General features: G+C 34.4%; 1 protein-coding gene across 7 annotated transcripts in view; it reads left to right on the top strand.

Moving 5' to 3' along the window:
- Nucleotides 1-14,122, top strand: part of ERBB4 (erb-b2 receptor tyrosine kinase 4) — a 1,100,194-nt gene that overhangs the window by 1,063,281 nt on the left and 22,791 nt on the right. For all 7 annotated transcript variants that reach the window (XM_027590425.2, XM_027590421.2, XM_027590423.2 and 4 more), the window contains one exon: nucleotides 321-491. In XM_027590425.2, the coding sequence (XP_027446226.1) occupies nucleotides 321-491 (171 nt within the window). The remainder of the gene's footprint in view (nucleotides 1-320; nucleotides 492-14,122) is intronic.

The following is a 14,122-nucleotide window of genomic DNA, read 5'->3' as shown; positions in this document are numbered from 1 at the left end:
AACATCCTGGCAATGAAACCTGCCGTCATTCTCAGATCTGAAATAGATTATGCCTCCTTCAAAGCAGCCAGAGAATTCTGCTTTATTCATCTCTGATGGCATTAATCACATTCTGTTAAATGTATTTATCTTACCCTGTCATATCTAAGTATGTTACAGGCTCCTTCATGACTGGTAATTGTGTTAAAGAATTATTTTTTTAAACGAGTACATGAATTTTCAACCACTTGCTTTGATATTATGTAAATTTGCTGCAAAGTCCACATGTTTAAGGTGAAAAGAAGACTCATTTTTTGTTTGTCTGGTGGGCAAACTTTTAGGGTGATGATCGCATGAAGCTTCCCAGTCCAAATGACAGCAAGTTCTTTCAGAATCTCTTGGATGAAGAGGATTTGGAAGATATGATGGATGCTGAGGAATACCTGGTCCCTCAGGCTTTCAACATCCCCCCACCCATCTATACTTCCAGATCGAGAATTGACTCAAATAGGGTAAGAAATAATCATCTACCACCTCCCATATTATTTCTGAGAAATGAAATCATGCAAATATATTGTAAGCCCTAGAATTACAAAATAATTATGCAGCTCATTTCAGCAGGATTCCTAGATTAAAAACATACTATACCAATGAAAGTCCATGTAGAGTTAATTTCAAAACACAAGCATGGGTAATACAATATGTACTCTGAAATATCTTTAAGATTTCAAGAGGAGAAATGTTTCCTTTGTCTTATGTTAGTTAAACCTTAGTTTTAAAAAATCTACCAATTCAACTTTTAAAAAATCTACCAATTCAACTAATAAAAAATCAACCCATTCAAGCTAATAAAATTATGTGTTTATAAATAAATGAAAATTCTTAACAAGGTAGGCTCTCTTCAAAAAGGATGATATGACTGTAGTCAAGAGGTGATACAAGTACAACTCTCTTTCCCTCAAGAGACTAAATATTTTCTGTCAGTTTGAAGTAGAAACAGAAAACTGCAATACTTTGGACCATATCAATCATTTTGGGAAGACTACCGAATCATTTCTAAGATGTAGATTTAAGTTTCAAAAGAAACTTCTGAAAAGAATTTGCATTTATTTTAAATATTAAGCCCATTCTATATGAATACCATTCTTTTTCTGAAAACTGTCAACCCATGTGTTCATTCACTTATTTTTAAAAATTCATTCATTATTCACTCAACATGTATTGAGTACCTCTGCACATGAGACATTATCAGATACTTGAGATTCAAAGAATTTTGACATCACTCCACCTTCAAGAAGTGTCCAGGCTCCTACATTTAAGAACATTATCATAGCCAGTGGAACAAACATCATCCTATTTGTCTTGACCATAAGCATAAGAAAACTTCCAACTTTCTGCTCATTTTCTAAAATGAAATTATTTGCTTTGTTTCAGATTCACAATAATAAAGTAACACTCACCTGGTGTTTACTCTGTACCAACACACATATACTAAGTCTCCGAATCCTTACAACAATCTCCTTGGGTTCTATTATCATTCTGTCTGTCTTACAAATGAAGAAACTTGTCACAGTTAAGGGATTTGACTGGTGTCATACAGTTAGCCAGTGGAAGGGTAGGATTCTAATGCAGGCAGTCTGCCCACATACTATTGCTTCAAAGTTATTAGAACATGTGATTTTCATGATACCATTGTTTTTCTTGACATCTACCCCAATGTTTGAGGTACGTATTGCTTGGAAAAATCCACCAGGTGATTTTCTTATAAATTGCATTCTCCAACCTACTCCATACCTTTTGCTCATTTGCCCCATTCAGAAGGGCTGATGTGTAGAAAGAGGCAAAAACAAAACAAAACAAAACAAAATTCAGTTTTTCTTTTATATGAAAAATATGTCATTGCATCCCACTGGGGAGAAGATAACTAAAAGTTTTAAAAGTTAAATCAATTGATAGTCACTGAGCATCAGTCCTGTTTATGGGAAGGAGCTAAGTCTTTCAGGTATATAAAGGAAGTAGTTTTTTCCCCCTCTATATGCTTAGCAAAGTGGCCAGATTATAACTTTGGTATTTATAATTTTATGTGACAAATTCATTACTTTTATTAAAACAGAGACATTTCAGAAAATAGTTTTCCTTCCTTAACATGAGATGCTATAAAGGCCAACAACTTGAATCTTTTTCTTTTATAAGGCTTCTCAGATTCCGACTCTGTTCATTTTAATTTAGGCTCAAAGCAAGGAATTCTTAATAAAGGTTTGAATTAACTAAATGAAATTAGTGAGACAAAGTAGAAACCACCTGAGGAATTATTTGGCCTTTAGTCATCATTTCTTATTCCACATTATTATTTAAACAATGTTATCTGTAGATTTCTTTTTAGTTTTTCAGGTCTCTGTTAAGGGAATTGTTCTTAAATATCATTTTATTTTCAGGCATTAAAAGGCCTTATTAATCATCTATATTTTCCTATTTTTTAAAAAAATCTAGTTTTATGTAGCTTCCATAGTAATTTCTAATTTGTGCAAATGCTGTTTTTCCTGCTTCTTCCTATAAAGCTAAGTTATATTATTTTATAGTTAGAAAATAAATTACTTCAGTGCAATTAGGTTCTGTGCCAACTTATGTGGTAAGGGAATATGTTAAAGTGAATTTTAATCAGATGTTTCTTAAGCATATCTGTTGAACTTTGAAACCAAAAATTATTTCAGTTTCTGAATATAGACTGTTTTGCTCACTAACTGATAAGTTTTAGGTAATGTTCTGGTAAGTTTTAGGTATGTTCTTAAATGTCTTTACAACTTGTTTCTATTTGTAAAATAAATACAATGGTAGTTAACTTATGTGATTGTTAAATAATTACCTTTTAAAAAGTGCCAGGCAAATACTTTTTCAGAATCACTCAAATTTCATTTTTACTTGTTTCCTTGTCAGTATCGTAAATAACTACATTTTCTTAATAAGGTTTTTCTTTCCTTTTTTTAAAGATTTTATTTATCTGAGAGAGAGAGCGCATGCACGCGTGCGTGTGCATGCATGCACACACACGTGAGCACGAGCGGGGTGGGGGGGAGGAGTTGGGGAGGGGCAGAGGGAGAGGGAGAATCAGGCTCTCCACTGAGCAAGGAGCCCGACTCAGGGCTCCATCCCAGGACCCTGGGATCATGACCCCAGTGGAGGGCAGACACTCAACCGACTGAGCCACCCAGGTACCCCTCTTATAAGGTTTTCGACACATTTTCTATAAAAAAAAACCTGTTGCTTCAGTCACTACTTGACAAGCAAATTATTTCTGCTGATGTGTTTTTATAGCAAATTAAGATAGAGAAGTCATTTCTTCTATGGTGCTTTTGATTATTTCAAACTCTGTATGTATTTTGATTCATTATAACTTTAAAGCAATGAGTCAATTGAAAATACAATGTTGACATTTATCCAGCAATTTGATAGATAAATACGCAAATAATGCTAAAAAAATACCCAACTAATTTATAGCTGTTGTTATTATTGTTGTTATTGTTAGTGCCCTTTTAATATTATCTTAAATACCTTTATCACAATAATATACCAAAAACTATGACTCTAGCGTGATGTAAATAGGAAAGCACAAGAAACTAACTTCTACAGACTTCAGTTCTGTACATCTGTGAAATGGGGATAAAAAAAGCCTCTCAAAATATTGTGAAAATTAACTTCTTAGGATATCTAAGTGTGTTCCCCATTGATGGATATGTAGTAGATGCTCAATAGTGTGGAAATAAATGAAGACCCACCAAATGAGAAATGTAAAGGCTCTTTATTCAGAGCTTGCTATATAGCAAGGGAGTTAGCCATTGCCACTTGCATTTTGGCGGAGACTCAAAGGTAGACAAAAGAATGGGAAAGCTTTTTAGTGGAGACAAGGGAAGGCTTTAAGTATGCCTTGGTTGGAGGCTGTTGGTGTGGGGAAGCTGTAAGAGGGGGTAATTAGAAGTGGGGCATTCAGTGTGGTTAGTTAGAGGTGCATATTTGTCTTTCTCTGGTTTGTCCTAAATTGAAAGTGGTGACAAAATTTAGGGACGCTGTTAGTTAATCAAGTCTTGACTACTCTGGTTCAGTTGTTATAGATGTTACTGTTTAGCTTCCTGGATTGCTGCTGGAGGTGACAATCTGACTTCCTGCAAGTCTAACTTAGAGCAGACTGGCTTCCTGGGCTATTTATTGTAGATATGGTTTCCTAGGCAAGTTGCTCTAAGTTGGGAGTTAGACTTGTATTTTTATGTATGATCTGGCCATTGTCCATTTGTGTATTCAGTTTTAGGTTTAGGTTCCGCTGCTGTCTTCTTTCTCTCTTGATGTATTTATTTAAGTACATGATGCCTGATATTTTCAATTAAGTGCTTGCATGGTTTTTTAATTTCTGTGTAGATATTTTTCTCTTGATGTGGATAAATTTTTTTTCTTTTTCTTTTGCGTTACCTAGATTTATATTTCTGTGGCATAGGGAATTGCATACTAAAGGCAGCAGCAATTAATAAAAATAGCTAATAATCTGATGTGGCTAAAGAAAAATTAGCTTTAATGATATTGGAAATCTTTATCTAATTTAAAAACTTCAGTGCATTTTTGTAGACAAGGTTTCAATTGTTGCAGGATCATTCAGCCATTGGTGATGAATAGTTTTAGAGATGCAGTGTTCTACCTCTTTCAAAACATATCAGCTAATTCTCAGTTATCCAGACCAGGGGAAGACAAAGGAATTGTAGCTGCTGCACATTGGTATAGCAGGCAACCCATAATGGGTCTCTCGTTGTAATTTAAACTTTTCTCCACTTCTTTCAGATCTGCTAAGAAATAACTACATTAACGGATCTGTTTCTTTCCTTCTCTTTTCTAGAATAAGTTATATAAATGAGTTGAAAAATAGAAAAAATGTAGACAGAAGAAATAAAGGATGAAGAAAAACAAAGGAGCTTAGTTTCTCAAAAATGCGATCAGTTTCTAAATAATTAATTGTAAGCTGAATATTTGACTGCTCATAAAATGGGATTTTATATATTTTATTTTGTGCTACTATCACTTTTCCCTCAGATTAAATTTTGATAACAGTATACTGGGAAGGTTACCACACACATTGTAATTTCCTTTAAGATTTTTACCAATTCACCACACAAAAATAAATAAATACAAGAACACTTTGGCCTCCTCTATAGGATTTATGATAGTGTGCTAAATATGCTTCCTAATGATATATATAAACTAGAAAAAATTTAAGCAAATGGATAATGCAGGAACAGTGATGTCATTTTCAATGATGACATTTCAAAACATAAGTTTCAATTGCATTTGTCTTTACTGTTCAATAAATCAAAGCCATGATTCTTATTTTATGAAATAATGAAACTAATAATAGTAATATCAGCTTAAACTTATTGATGGCTTACTATAATCAAGGTACTATGCTAGGTGTTTTAAGTTAACTATTTCATTTCACTTTTATTTCACAAAGCCCTATGAGGTAGGCACTAATATTCGTCCCATTTTAAAAGTTCAGAAAATTGAGCTGTGGAGAGTTTAGATAACACAAATAATAAGCGAAGCTAGAAATTGAGTCCAGCTTTCAACAATCCTACATGGAGGACATACCTAAAATAACAGTGGGGTGGAGAAAAGTTCCTCATTTCAAGTTGCTATTAAACTTCTTACTATGTATGAAACTAACACTTTTCATTCATTTAATGGCAATCGGATAAAAGAAAATAAGGTGGTTGCGAGGAATCTCACGTTCTAGAACAAACTCTTTGGCATTTACAGTCTTAATCATATCATTTAAACAAATTCAGTTTCTTCATTTAGGTGATGAGAAAAGTGAACTAGATAACTGATAAGTTCCTTATAATTTTAAAAATTACCTTATTATCGAATGACTTTTTTGAACTAGTTATTATATTTTATACATTTATATAATATATCTTCTAGAGAATATTTAACTGGAAAATGGCCAAAAGCATTTTGGGTTACCTCTATACACTTTTGTTCCTATGTGATTTAATACAGAAGAGAAAAACTTAAGGACACAAGTTAAGGAAGCATCTCATAGCTAAATGATGTAGTGGGAGAATTTTGTGATGATAAAACAAGGTTACTCTGGTTGCAATTTACCAAGGATCAATATCAATTCTAACAACAGCTGCTACTTGATGATAAATGATTGTAGTCTCAGGATATTGGTTTTACATTTCTTCCAAGATATGTCAAGGATGCCTCCATGGTATCCTTGATATGATGCTTGGGAAATTTTTTTTTTTTTTAATCTATTAAGCCCGAAGAAGGAGCTCTTCTTGCTATGACATTCCATATTACTAGGTATTTTTTTGTTCCAAAGTTTTCCCCATCTACACAGTAATTTTTAAATTGTTTAAGTTATTATGATGAAAGAATAAACGAATTAATATGTTGAATGTTTATCATGGGCTAGGCACTGCGTTGGACAATGAGGGTACAGAGTTGCAAATCAAAAGTCTGCCTGAAAAGAGTTTATATTCTAGATGAGGAGATAATACTCTGCAAGCAATATGCCAGATATTATAGGAAAAAGACAAAGGAAACCAAATCAGCTTGAGTGGCTACAGAATGTCATTTGAGCTGTATCATTATTAGAGGATGAAGATGTAGCTTGCAACAGGAGTTTTGGTAGTATAGGTCTGAAATGGGTCAGAAGGAAAGCTAAACAATAAAACCAACCAAACAAATAAACAAACAAAACCCACATGAACAAGGGCAAGGAGATGTCTTTTTGAGTATACTTTTAAAACTCTGTGTTTTTGTAATATTTCCATATTGTACATGTTGAGAACTCTTTTATGTTATCAGAGGAGGTGGGGTGGGCTTCCTCCCAAATTTTCTATTTTTGTCATTGTTATGAAGGCTTGAAATATGATTTTGAAATCTCTTGCTTCTCATTAAAATCATCCAATTCAAAACAACATCGTTTTTTGGCGTTCCTCAAAACAGCTCTCAAATATCTCTCTTCTCTTTCTTTTGTCATGATTATAATTCAGGCCCTTATCACTTCACAGAAATTACTAAGATGTCTCCCTAACAGACATCCGCATTTTTTTAAATGGGCTCTATTTCTAAATATAGTGTTTACATTGTACCCAATACAAGACAATATTGCTGAATATTTTGAGCACTAAGTCTTCATTTTTTTGTCCTCATCGATTTAGAGCATACCTATCATTTTTATCAATGGGATAACTTTGAATGATATATGTTATATTAGATCTCTCTTTATATGATATATAATCCTATTGTCAGCTATAGTTGAAGGATTTTTGAACATTTATCCTGGGAAATTCCATGGTCATTCCAGTTGACCAGTCTCTGCAATTTATTTTTTACTACTCTCTAGCTCACACACAAAAAATTGCCCAGAGCTCTAAGCATTATCCCATTGTTGATCTCTTTCAAAATATAGATCATGTTGGGGCTTTCTGCTTTAGATTGGAGGTATGAGTAGGTAGTTAATTTATTTTAACAAAGAGGTGTCTTTCCTAATGCATTATAGATTTGTCTCTTTTTTCTAAATGAGAATATAATGTCAAATTGCCTCTGCTTATTCTTCAAAGTTCTTAGCAATGTCAGGGATATTGAACCATTTTTAAATGGTTCTAATACCTCTGATTTACCACTAATTTGAGAATATCCCTCACCCTCTCAAATGATAGTTTTTATACAGTAAAATATCAAGTGACCTTTTTGTGCAATGTTTTCTCTACCAGTGACTTTCTTAAAATCTGGATGTATTAGCTTAGTTACACTATTCTTTATAATCTTTTCTTCTCTTTTTCTTTTCCCCATTGCTATCCTTCTTTTATTTCTTACTGACTTCCTATGGGTTTTCGCTGAATTTAGATCATGACATCCTGTTAAACATATAGAGAAACCCTAGATTCTTCATTTAACCTTATATTTAGAAATTACAAACAAAATCAAACTATCAATTTCTTAAGTAAAAAAGAGATAATTTTTATACCTCTTTCTCTAATTGTGTCTTCATGTATCATAAAAATCACTTCTAGTAGATTTGGACTTTGGGTACCACCTCTTTGTTGTAGTACATTATGATTTCCTCTACAGTTGTTTATTCTTTAGAGAATCTGCTTTTTCTATTAATGAATGGATTGTCTATATTCCCTTCAACATTTTTTCTTATAATAAATATTACTGTTATTCTCTTTCTTTTCAAGCTATAAACAAAGTCTAGTTCTCCATATGTGTAAAACTCAGTACTAATGCCTATAAATGCGTGCTTGCAGATTTGATAGAAGTGGAATATTTCCTATGTCATGGTAAATCAGAGTGATTTCCACTCCTGCCACAAGTTAAAGTGGCAACAAGAGATTTAGAACTTCCCAGTTTCAACCTTGATGAAGGAAAAGGGGTTGGCAGTACATACATATATACATACATACATACATATATAGCAATACGTTATTTCGTGTACATTAAAGTCTCTGCTCCCATTTACACGACTAGAGCTCTCCTTGCCATATCAACAACATAATCTTCTTCCCTATCATTTACCACTGCCTTTTCCTTCCTTTCTTCTAGCATGTATATCCTTCTCTGGACACTTGTTTCAACAAGATTTTCCCTAGTTGAAATATAACCAGTAGAATAGAAATATAACCAGTGTAGTTTGTCCCTGGCCCAAGTAAATAGATAAAATAAATATAGTAATTTGCAACACTGACATGCCCCATTGTAGTATGAGATGGATGCATAAGTAATTGTAAATTCATGGAGTATCAGAGCTGGAAGGAGTCTTAAAGCCCTTCTAGCACAAACTCTCTCATTTTATAGATGTATAAACCAATACTGAAAAAAGATAAAACCTATAGCTCAGCATTCTTTACTTTTACGGGAGAGGTGGGAAGCCATGTTCCAGTCTCTCATGTCTAAGCCTAACATTCAGTCCTCTGTTGGCTCATGTTTTTTTACTGGTCAAAACCATGGAAATCTTGATTTTGACCTCAAGTCTAATGAGATTTAGCATCAATTGGTTTAAAAGGCTCCTGCTGGGAGTGCAATGAGAAGCCAGAGACCCTGCTGCTGTTTTGCTTCTTCTGTTTATTCTTCTGTGAGATTCCCCATAATCAAGAGTTAATGGTTTAGGAGGGTCGAATGGAACTGACAGTGCCAAGAACAAATTTTTAGATAAATAAAAAAATAAAAAAATAAAAAAATAAACCAGGGAGAACAACGTCTGCATTGGGACTTAGTAATTACAAGTTTGAAAATAAAATGATCTTTACAAGTTTCACAAATGTTTCAAAATTTTCACATACAAACCTATATATAGCTACCATTTATTGACCACACAGTTATATGTCAGGTTCTGCTCTATGCTTTTTACACTTACATCCTTAATCTTCACAACAAGCGTAGGCAGAGAATACTACTGTTCACATTTTATGACGATAGAAACTGGAGATGAAGATGTAAAGTCTTTTTGTTGAGATTTCCAGCTTGAATGATAAAAAGTGAGACTTGAACCCAGGTCTGTCTGGTCTACACTCTATACTTTTAATTTCCAACCTTCATTTGAGGAAAGAACATGTGACATCAATATATCCAATAAATAATAATTAGATTATTTTAAAAGCCCAATAATTATTCAAATGAAGTTTGTTAAAAAATAGTTGGTACAGATTTCTAGTTTATGTCATTAAAAAATAATATTTGGGACAATCTTTATGAAAACTTTTTTACTCTAGCTTACAAAGTAATATTTCAAAATATTACTACAAGCAATATAATTATAAAAGCAGAGAGTCACCTCCATTCTTGAAACATTCTCAAAATAAATGATAGCTGAAAAGGCTTTGAAGTTTACAAAGTTGACATATGTAGGATTTTATTTTCACACCAGAATCCCCATTTCAGAGTAAACAAAATTCCTGACCTAGTAAAATGACTTGGTAACTTAGTTAAAACCTTGGTTACTCAAGAACCAAACTGTCAGGTCTTCAGACTCCCAAGTGAGTGACTAATCTATTAACTAATGATTGTTCTGAGAGGATCTGTAGACATCATTGTTTGTAGCTTTTTATCAGTACGGGAGTTGGATACTGCCAAACAGGTTCCTACAACACAGAGACACCATGGACCCAGTGAAATGCTGTTTGTTTAAGAAGAGTCCTGTGTTAAAGAACATTTCAGTCATCTTTATGAAATTACTTTACACTTGAGCAATTGTCAGCTGGCATAAGAAACCTTTGTGTACAATCAGAAGAGGCTTTTTCCCTTCTTTGTTCAAATGTACTAAAGAAGAAAATCAGAGCTTGGAAAGGAAACAAAGAGGAGGGAGGGGCAACTAGAGACGATACTTAGATTTGGAATGTTAATGAATGTTTTATCTAAATCATTTAGACGGGTTTTTTTTTTAGTATTATTACCACAAAATTCGTAACTCTGCTGAACGTTACTGGAAACATCTCATCAAGAAGCCTATTCTTTACTGTACTAGACCTGGAGAGCACAATTGTGAGTTTCTTTACCCTTTTATACAATAGAATTGGGAGATTATCATCAACTTTCTATTCATATTTTGTGGAGGTTATTTAATTTATGTATATATGTATTTATTTATTTATTTTTACAAATCCATCTTTGTCTGCCAGAGCTCCCTGTTCAGGCCAGCCTGTTACGATGATTACTCCTGCAAAGACTTGAGAGAGAGATGTTCTGTTTCATTCTCAATAAGGATTGATGGCACTTTGAGAGGTTCAGAATATCCTTTGATTGCTCTGGGAAACGGAATGGAGAAGATGGTTGTGGATAGTGGGGGGTGGGCTTGCTCATCAGCTTCCCTTTGTGCACTTCCTGCCGTTGAACTTACCCTAATCACAAGCATCTTGTGTTTCAGCCCCTTCCCTCACTCACCTGCCCAAATGTAAAGTTCCCTCTTTTCAGTTGAGAATTCTGACATACCAGAGTGTTCTAAAGCAAGGCTAATTTGTGCTCTGTAGTTTTTACTCAGATGCTGTAAATGAATGGCTGTGGACCAGCCTCTCATTACACTTGAGCAAAAGCTGAATTGAGAGATGGGTAGACCACCGTGGGAAAAATTCCAAATGCAATGGCTGTATTTCTTATTGCAAAATGTTTTCTCCATTGTGATGACAAAAGTACTGCAGATCAGAGAGGGAAAGGAATTGGAAGTTTAATTCACAACTAATTCCAACAATAATCATACACTGTGGTTAGTAACATCCATGCTTGTTTTCTGTCCCTGGAAGAAAACAATAACGTTTAAAAGTCTTAGCATATTGGAGATGTAAAATATACATAATTCAGATTCATCTGGAGTCTGGTATAGTCTGTTTTTAGTTAGAGCCAGTAGTACCTGTGGTAGCTGTGGTAGAGAGACCAGGCTCTTGGATGTTCTGGGTTGAAATGAATGGACTAATTCTTTTATTCCTGGTAATCCCATATATTTATAAGAGTATGAGATGATTTAAAATAAATAAATGATAAGAGGTGATGCCTATTCTTATGTGCCAGGTACCCTATTCTCTAATATTTATTAGTTCATTAAATCTCATGAAGATTCTGGTAAGTATTTACTATTATTACTGCCTATTTTGTATGTGAGGAAACGGAGGCATGGCTATTAAATGACAAAACCAGGCAGCCTGAGGGATGTGGGTGGGGTCTGGGGTAACTGGGTGATGGGCATTAAGGAGGGCACATGATGAAATGAGCACTAGGTGTTATATGCCACTGATGAATCAGGAAATTCTCTCTCTGAAACTAATAATACACTATATGTTAATAAAATTGAATTTAAATAAAAAATTTAAAAAAATAAATAATTAAAAAATTAAATTAAAAAAAATTAAAAACCAGGCAGCCTGGCTATAACATCTGGAGATGCTGTGCTCTTCACCAGAATGATGCATCACCTCTCTCATTCTGACTTTTTTTTCTGTTTTATTATTGCTCTAAGTTCAGTACTCAGTACTTTAAAGATAAGTACATCAGTAAAGTATTTTGACTTTTTAAATTTCTTTTTAATCATCAAATTCCTTATGAAGGTTAATTTTGATCTTTAAGGGGTTATCTGAATAGTCTTACTAGTAGTGCTTATCCACAAATTCAAACAGACATTTTCATTCATCTCTGTCAAATAAGAGATTATTTCAAGCAAATAGGGAAGAGCAGCTATTCATTCAATCATTTATTCATTGATCAAACATTAAGGAGTTATTTACCATGTATCCTAACCTCATGATTACCTACTATGGACACACCCAGCCCTGTCCTCAAGAAATTTACAGGTGAGTAGCCAATAAAATGCAATGAGAAGGGGCGCCTGGGTGGCTCAGTCAGTTAAGTGTCTGCCTTTGGCTCAGGTTACGATCCCAAGGTCCTGGGATGGAGCCCTGCATCAGGCTCCCTGCTCAGCGGGGAGCCTGCTTATCCCTCTGCCCCTCCCCCTGCTTGTGTGTTCTCTCTCTCTCTCTGTCAAATAAATAAATAAAATCTTTAAAAAAAAAAGCACAATGAGAAGAGTGTTACAATAAAGACAGAGAGTGCATAAGGGGTCATTTGAACAAACTGGTGTTTTTAAATAGGGAAAGCGAAAAGGTCAGATTTGCTTCTAGTGAGAAAATTCTGGCAGCTTTTTGAAGCATGAACTAAAACAGAGATGGATTATCTGCTGAGGCAAAGGAGATAGTATGTAAAGTTTCATGTAAGTGATGGTTTCTTTGTTTTTGTTTTTGTTTCTGTTTTTATTTTTATTTTGTTTTGTTAGTTTGTGTAAGTGATGGTTTTGGAATAGAATCAACAGGATCTGGGTACCAGTTGGATATTACAGAATGAGAGAAATCAAGGTGACACCATGTTTTCTAATTGGAAGATTAAGATGATGTTAACATTATTATTAGTGTATTAGAACAGAGGATGTAGAATAAGGACATACAATTAATATTTTGGAATATAAGTAGATAACGCTCTAGATCAACTGAAATTAAGTCTTGATTTGGAAGCCATTATTATTCATGATTCATGACATATTGTTATTCTTTTTTTTTAAGATTTATGTGAGAGAGAGAGAGAGCTCATGAGCTGGGGGAGGGGCAGAGGAAGAGGGAAAGAGAATCCTCAAGTGGACTCCCCACTGAGCACGGAGCCCATTGAAGGGCTCAATCCCAGGACCCTGAGATCATGACCTGAGCTGAAACCAGGAGTCGGCCATTTAACCAACTAAGCCACCCAGGCGCTCCAATATTGTTATTCTTTTAGAGAGGAGTTTTGGTAGAGTGGAGAGCAGAATACAATTGACTGAAGAGTAAAGGCAGGAAGTGGGAATTTCTTTGAAAAATTCTTCCATGTGAAGGAAAGAAAGGAGATAGAATGTGAGCTCAGAGAGAAAGTGGTCCCTTCAGTAGGAGCAAGTCCTTCCAGATTTCACTTAGTCCCTTCTTTCTTTTTCCCAACAACAAAAGTAATTCTCACCAAGACTGTGAGTTTGGTGGATTTGATTGAAGACGGAACAGGTGGGCAAGACTGAAGGATCTCATTTAGAGAAAAATCTCCTGCTAACTTACCCTTTTCTCTACTCTTTGCCTTTTTCAGCTCTGTTTTCTCTCAAATTAACCTGGGGCTCCAAATTTTTCCTTCTGTATTGTACATATAATTTTTTCTCTCTTATCTGAAGGTTTAGACTCAGCTTTTGGTTGGTTTACTTTCTACTCCAAACATTTCACCAAGTTTTTTTGGTAATTTTTCGCAAAGTCAGTTAGTTATCTCCCAAGAGATATTCAGACCAGTTGTAATAACAAATAATAACGAGTTTTCCACTTCATTTTAATTTTGAGAGTAAACTGACTCCACATAGAGTCATTTAGATTTTACTCTCCCTATTATATAGAAAGCAAGGTTGTCAGAAAGAGGAGAACAGAGTTGTGTTAGGGAACTTAAAAAGATTGGCTAAGCATTGAAAGAAATGCAGTGGTAAGGCATATGAACAAAGACGAATGAGGGGCCAGTAAACCTGAGGACTCTCAAAGGTAGAAAACATGGCTTTTTAGAGGCAGCATTCTACTTCGATACATGATTGTTCAGTCTCACCAAGAGAACTATGAGCAAT

Source organism: Zalophus californianus, chromosome 3 (assembly GCF_009762305.2).
Source record: "Zalophus californianus isolate mZalCal1 chromosome 3, mZalCal1.pri.v2, whole genome shotgun sequence".
Classification (NCBI taxonomy): domain Eukaryota; kingdom Metazoa; phylum Chordata; class Mammalia; order Carnivora; family Otariidae; genus Zalophus; species Zalophus californianus.
This window is presented reverse-complemented; position numbering and strand designations above follow the sequence as displayed.